The 7,384-nt window shown below is 56.3% G+C and overlaps 1 protein-coding gene across 1 annotated transcript in view; it reads right to left on the bottom strand.

Annotated features, from left to right (window-relative positions):
* NTNG2 (netrin G2) overlaps window positions 1–2,047 on the bottom strand; it is a gene marked incomplete at both ends in the record, with an annotated part of 13,899 nt that extends 11,852 nt beyond the window's left edge. Inside the window, one exon of the mRNA XM_010289615.1 lies at window positions 1,404–2,047. Within this exon, the coding sequence (XP_010287917.1) occupies window positions 1,404–2,047 (644 nt within the window). The remainder of the gene's footprint in view (window positions 1–1,403) is intronic.
* Window positions 2,048–7,384: the final 5,337 nt, after the last annotated feature.

The following is a 7,384-nucleotide window of genomic DNA, read 5'->3' on the forward strand; positions in this document are numbered from 1 at the left end:
AGCAAAGCAAATTTGGGTCTTGCTGTAGCTCAGGACTTGGAGTTTGGGCCAGAAAAAGCAGATTTCAGAGTTTTCTTTGTCCCCGGCCACAGAAAAGCCCTCTCCTCCCTGCTGCACGGCCCTGAGCTGTTCCAAGGACCGTGGGTATTTAGCACGCCTGGCAACGCTGCTTACGGGCAGGTGTAAAATGTCTCTCTGCACAAATTTATACAGCACGCTGCACTGACACCGGGCGCTTGCAGACGTGCGCGGCGATGCCCTCCCGCACCTCTGCCCGTGTGCCTGAGCTCCCCAGGGCTCTCCCCCGAGCAATCCCGGCGGTGGGCATGCCGACGTGCCGCCAGATCAGCCGAGAGCCGCAGCTGCTCATCCCCCACAGGCCAACCCCACGCGAGAGGGACCGCAGCTGCTCATCCCACACAGGCGACCGCACCGAGAGAGGGACCAAGCCCCTCTGCCTGCTGCTGCCCTCACCGCTGCCTCCTGCCTCCCCCCGCGGGAGCAAAGGGCTCTCCCATCCCTCGCTGCAGCTTCCTTCCCCTTGGAGCCCGTTCAAAGCCAGCCTTGGTGGCACTTGCAAAACATTTTTGCTTGCGAGTCTCAGAAGCAAACAGTTTGGAGCCGATACAAACGGCTCCTCTGTCGCTGTGGTGATTCTTGTTAGCGAGGGGTGGGTGATGGGGAGATTCTTCCCCTCTCGCCTGTAAGTCTCACACAAGCTGAATCCACAAGCTGGATGGGAAATCAGCCATCTCGGCATTTTTCCACCTTACTTTGCTTTTTCGGTTGATGTCATAACATAACATATGGCATCGTACGGAAAAATGAAAAACAGAAACCAGGAGAAACAAACCCCCTCCTGCCTTCTCCTGCCCCAGATCTGTCAGGGGTTACCCTCACCCCAAACTTCATCTGCCGGAGTCGAGGCTGCTCCGGGGGTGCAGGACTGACTCCGGACAACCCATCCTACTTGGACTGGCAGCGAGCCGGAGTTTAGTGAGGCGAGCCTCATGCCTCACCCCCCAGATCCACTAGCGTCACCCCTGAGATTTTTGGGCAGAGGCTGCCCACGTTTGCACAGCTGGGGACGAGGTATCTCAGCGGGAACTCAGACCCCGACCGTCCATCCAAGCTGTGTCCCAGCTTCCCCCGCGCCAGCTCCGGGAGGACACAGCCCATCCCTCAGGCACTCCGCAGCAGCCTCGGAGGTGCCCCCGCCGTCCCCTGCAAGGACACATCTGTTTTGTTACCGATGCTGCTCTGCCTTGGGAGGGAGGGTATTAGAGGGAGAAACACCAATAATCTTATCGGTCGACAGAAACGCTGATGGCTTATTTTTCTAGCAGTAACCCTCTTCTCATCCCTCCGAGAAGAGATGCCCAAAGAAATACAGCAGCCGTTACCTGCCGGTGACTTCAATGTTGGAGACGGCATAGAAGTACTTGTACAAGTTCTCCCTCTGCACGTAGGTGCCCCCCAGGGCCGGTCTCAGCAGTCTCATCCGCAGGTCGGTCACGGTGAAGAAGTCCTTGAGCCCTTTGGCGCTCTCCAGCCGGGTGTACAAGTTGTCCATGTTCTTGAGGTCAGGGCCAGCAAAGATGGCAAAGCGATCCCTCACCTCGAACCGCACAGTCTTCTCTTTTTTGGAGCCCGCCCAGCGGGAATACTCCTCTGTGCAGAGGACCCTGTTGGCACTGGTGGTGGAGAGGTCCCGGACCCTCCGTGCTGGCATGCTGAAGGCCTCCATGCAGTCATCTGCGTAATACTGGTACGGGTGCCAAGTCCTCCCGTTGTCCAGCGACTTCTCCAGCATCATGATGGTGGGTCGGCCATACTCGAAGGTTATCACAATGTCATCCGTCAGCTCGATGCTCTTGTTCCAGGACAGCGTGATGTTGGCCAGCAGCGGCTCCGGGTACCGGCGCCACGTCACGCTCTGCCAGTATGTGGCCAGCCCTTCGTCCTCGCTGTCAAACATGAGTTTCGGCGGGTGGGCCAGGTCTGGGTTGGAAGCATCACACTCATCGCTGCACAGGTACGGGTTCTCCTGGAACAACAACAACGGTCACGAGAGAAGGCGGCAACGCCTGGGCATCGCGTGGGCATTGCAAGCGCACGGCCAAGCTCACACCAAGACCCCGCTCACACCATGACTGGGCCCTGGTTGTAGCTGCTTTTGCTTTTGTCAAATGTTAACTGCTGGGCTGCACTGGAGTGCGGCGGGGGCCTGGCTCTGGATGATGCTGTTTCTGAGCACGAATTTAAGACAGAAATGCATGGCTTTGCCTTCGCTATAAGAACAGCTGAGCTGTTTCCTTTGAAAGGCCCTTCGGGAAAGGGCCGTTCAATTTGGCGCGGGGGCAATTTTCATAGAAAGCACTTTCCCTGAGATGGTCTCTGAGAACCTTCGCTTAAGGTTGGCCGAGGTACAAGCCTACGGAAAGCTGCATTCACTCCTGCTCCCTTGCAAGAACTGAATGGCTGAAATCCCTGAAGCACATCCATGCCTCTGACGGCTCCTGATGCTGAATGGGCTGGGGACACACCGTCCCCGTAGTGCCTCTGAGCACGCCTGGAGGAGGGAAACCCAAACTCCCCAGCTCTGAGCTGGGACAGGACCTGGCGGTAGTGGAGAGAGCAGATTTCTGCTCCCAGTGGCCTCGGGGACGTGCGGAGCAGGTGTGCTTGGGGTGCACCCGCTCAGCCCGATGTGATGACCATTGCTGGTGACTTCTCAGTTCAACCTACCCAAACTAACCAGAGGCTGAGCCGACAGAGAAGGGATCAGGAAGGGAACGGAGCAGGCAGCTCTGTGCCCACTCGCCAGTGTCTAGACGGGACCCAGGACTCCCTAAACACTAAACTCCCTAAACACTAAACAGCCTAAACACTGTTCACAGCCACTTGCTGCTTGTCCAGGCACCCTCAGCCTGTGGCAAATGGAAGGCAACGGGAGCTGACATCCGTCTTTGCACAACCCGAGTTACGTTGCTGTGCCCGGCAGCCCCGCTGCCCGCGGGGACAGGCGCTTCCCCAGCTGCAGGCAGGAGGTGCAGTGGTCCTTGCGCGCCCGCAGGGACCACGGTGGGAAGGGTGGCTCATCCCATCCAGATGACGACGTCTGCTGCTACTTCTGCTAGGTCATTCGTTGCCTGCAGGCCTGGGCAATGGCAGAAAAGGTCCAACCGTCCCATTTCGCCCACAAGTGAGAGCGCTCACGCGTTTTGCAGGGACACACACATGCATCCATGTGTGCTGAACTGCACTTAGGACATACTGTCAAGGTCACACACCAAATGTTGACGTTTTGGAGGTGGGCATCAGGGATAGCTGTGCCAACGGGTTTATTGCTCATGCTTACGTGTGTTAAAGCTCGTCACTACAAGCTGGGGTCTCTCTTGCCCTGCAGCCCCTGCCTCCAGGAGCGTGTGGGTGAGACCTGCCCTGGGGATGACGTGGGGCTGTTATAGTGGGTACCGTCCGCAAAAAAACCTCTGTGACACACTGCAAACCCTTTTTCCATATGAAGCATCTCTTTGCTGTCGCTTTACTTCCCTCTCGGACTCAAAATCCAGATGATCGGGGAGGGAGAGGGACCGGTAGGGCAGCAGGCTCTGCTGCGGCGGGACCCTCGTCAGGGGGGCAGAGGCACCTGGCAGAGGAGGAGGTGATAAAGCAGCTGGAGCCGCTCAGAGCTGATGGCTGGAGGCGAGGAGCCTGCCGGGGTGCGACTGCTGGCCCTCCTGAGCACAGTGGACTTGCAAGGTAAGACCGAACGGGGTTTTGCGGTTTGCTTTGTGAATGCTTTGTGCGTGCTCGGGAGCCTGTGGGAAGGTTCTGCGTGCGGGGAGCAGCGTGCTCCTTGCCGGCCCCAGGGACCTCCTGTGGCACTGGGGCTGTGCTGGGGTGCAGGGGGCTGCCGGTCCCCGGCCCACGGGGAGCCGACGCTGGTACCCGGGCGCTCAAACAAGCCAGGTGCAGGGCTGGGGTCTGCGCAGGCTGCTTGTGTCCCAGGGCTGGGAGAGCCCCGCTGCAAGCGCGGGGAACTGCAGGAAGAAGCTGCTCCTGTGGCTGTGGGCTTGCTTTGACCTGGGCATCTGCTGGAGTCTCGAAGTGCTCGTGACCTGCTTTTAGGGTGCCCTGTGTATACCCCTGGCAAAGCAGAGGAGGGGATCTGGCTTGTATGAATGGGTGCTCTTGCGTGCAAAGCGCGGCTGTGCTTTGAATGTGGAAAACAATGTGTAATATGAGGTGCTTTGGAAAACCAGGGCTTTTCCAGTTCAAACCTCCACTTGGGCAACCAAAACTCCTGGAACTACGTAGGGCCTCTCCACTCCGCATCTGTAAAATGGGCCTTTGGTGCCTGCCTGCAGCTCAGAGACACGCGCTGAATGCGAACAACTGTTTGCACAGCGAGTGGAGGCCACAGCGCCGAGGAGCCTAGAAAAGCTCAGGAGGACATAAATAATTCTGTCTTCTGAGCAGCGTGTGAGTAGCATGCTGTAAATAAGGCAGAAGGCTGCTCTGCCAGCAGTGGGGATAAAACAAAATAGCAAGCAGCTGATCTGTACGTGAGCACCAGGCTCCTTTGCAGGGGATGCAGCAGCAGCCTTGGGGAGGAAAGGGGACTCCTGTAAATAAAGCATGTGTTGTCGTGTGGGTGTGCGCGAGGCTGCCAGGGAAAGCCGCAGAGCCAGTTGATAAAATGGGGCAAAACTCATACTGTGTTCAATGTTGTCTTGCTCTCAGACACACACCGATGGTAAAGGCACGAGCGCTGTGCTGGGATTTGCTCCTCCTGTTACAGTCTTAACTCGAGGGACGTGTGGCTTTTGCTATCTCCGTGTGCGCTGGGAGGAAGGGCTGTAGCCGGAGCTGCTGGGCTCCGGTGCGGTGCCCATTCCCGGAGCGGGGAGGCTACTAACTGGATGCTTCTATGGCTGTTTTAAAAGCAAATGGTTATAGTTTTATTATTTTTCACTTGCTTGCAGCTGTGCCAACTGAGCAAGGGAAATCAATGGAGCGCTCAGGCTTGCTTGGGTGGGTCAGGTCGACGCGTGAGGGCATCTGCCCAGGAGCTCCCCACTCCCCTCCCAAAGAGGGGGAGATGCCCCAAGCAAGGGGAGATGCCAGCTGGGGAGCAGCGGGGCTCTGAGCTGCGCTGGGGGGGTCCTCTCCTGCTGCGACATGCTGTTTTGGAGCAGGGATTAAAAAACCCAAAGATATTGACATATTTAATATGCTCTCCTGCCTTGTCACGTTCAGAGGAATTGTTTACCTCTGCTAATGAGACACAGCTTCCTGCTGGGGAATGGAGCTGCCTCTTAGCGCAGCTTTACAGCGGTGGCTGACGGAAAAGGAAGAAAAAGCCCCATCAGCTGAAGTGCTGGAGGCTCTGGGTACATCTCCTGTGCTGAGGCAACATATTGTGTTGCAGCATGGTCCTACTGCCAATGTGGTCATACAGATGGCTTAATAGGACGCTCCTGAAAAGACCATCCCGTGGTCCGTTTTCACCTCTTGTCTGAAGGAGGGTGCAACAGTGCGGCGTCTCGGTGGGCTCAGGTGGGGAATTGGCTTGAGGCAGCAGCACGAAACTCCCCAATAAACCCCCCTTGCTGCTCAGACCAGCTCTGTGTGAGCAGGAGCCTGCGCACAAGGAGCCGTCCTGGCAAGAGTGCTCTTGCCGCGTGGCTTCCTTTCCTTGCGTGTGGCAGGCATCGGCGCTGCCACAGCCCTTGAGCCAGTGTAAGATGAACCTCCCCTGAGTATTTGCTGCTAGAGCTGTCCCCGGCATGGCCCCAATAAACCCCCCTTGCTGCTCAGACCAGCTCTGTGTGAGCAGGAGCCTGCGCACAAGGAGCCGTCCTGGCAAGAGTGCTCTTGCCGCGTGGCTTCCTTTCCTTGCGTGTGGCAGGCATCGGCGCTGCCACAGCCCTTGAGCCAGTGTAAGATGAACCTCCCCTGAGTATTTGCTGCTAGAGCTGTCCCCGGCATGGCCACACGGGCCAGCTTCACCCCTGGGGCTAAGGATGATGCTCCTATCGAGGTTTTCTTTGGTGGCTTCCTTATGCAGTGGCTAAACTACACTAGGGAAGGAATCTGTGACCAAACCACAGTACGAAGACATTACCCAGACCACCAAAGGGTGGCCAGGGTGGTGGGTGGGACAGGTTTCCCAGGAGCAGCGAGGGAAGCAACCGAGTCTGACAAGCGTGATCCCCCTCCCGGTGTCCCGTCTGGAGGGACAGAGCTGGCCAGGCAGGTCCCTGGCAGGGGACCTGGCGGGTCAAGAGCAGGAAGAAGCAGAGCCAGAAGTCTGCCTGTCTTCCATATGTTCGTCCCAGAGATCAGGGAATGGAGGTGTACAATCCCTGATGGCTCCTGTACATCCCATGCTGTAAGCGTGCTCAGCTCAGCAGGCAGCAAGCCCAAAGATGTCTTTAACCACCCTGATGTTCTGGAGCAGCACGCAGCTCAAGAGCTGCGTGGTTCCAACAGGGCAACGCAAAAATAACCTCTAAGTGATAGTGCTTGCAAGGTGGGGGAGAGCCTCAAAAGCCACCGAGTGAGTCACGTCACTACAGCTTCCTCTGCTAAAATGAAGTGTTCCTTTTTGGTTTTAGGTTTATTGAATTGTCATTCTTCCATGGGATGCTCAATGCATTTTCTGCTGGTGGGGTGGTTTGAAGTCAGCCGGGAGGGCAGGGGGGAGCGGAAACAGATGACCATACTTTGGCTGCTCCATCGGTCCTGGTAAGATCAGTTATAGCACTGTTGAAACAATTCCAGGTATTATTTTTGAATCTCGTGTCCTCCTCCAAACCGTGTGTCCTCCAAAGAATCTGTCCAAAGTCTCAAGATATTTACGTCTTCAATCTAAAAGTCAGACTGCATTAGCCAGGCAAACTTGGTCTCAGCGAGCTTAAAATAAACCAGTTCACTTCGAGTCTCACGCTATTAAATCAGTCGTGAGTGTCCTCATGGCAACTAGATGTTGTAGGTTTCCAGCTCTCCAGCATGCTTTTCTGGTTGCTCATTTCTTGAGGGTGCACCAAAGAGCACCGTAACCTTGTTTAGCCCCAGCTAAGCCCAAAGGGTAAAGCCCTGCAAAATTGCCACTGCCTTGTTAAGGACAAGTTGGCCTAACAAATGGCATCACAGCAAGATTGTGCCTCCATGAGGCAAATCATAGAATGATTTGGGTTGGAAGGGACCTTTACAGGTCTTCAATTAGATCAGGTTGCTCAGAGCCCCGTCCAACCTGCCCTAGAATGTTTCCAGGGATGGGGCACCTACAACCTCTCTGGGCAACCTGTTTCACCACCCTCATCACAAAAAATTTCTTCCATACGTCTAGTCTGAATCTCCCCTCTTTTCGTTT

Source organism: Phaethon lepturus, unplaced genomic scaffold (genome assembly GCF_000687285.1).
Source record: "Phaethon lepturus isolate BGI_N335 unplaced genomic scaffold, ASM68728v1 scaffold28996, whole genome shotgun sequence".
Classification (NCBI taxonomy): domain Eukaryota; kingdom Metazoa; phylum Chordata; class Aves; order Phaethontiformes; family Phaethontidae; genus Phaethon; species Phaethon lepturus.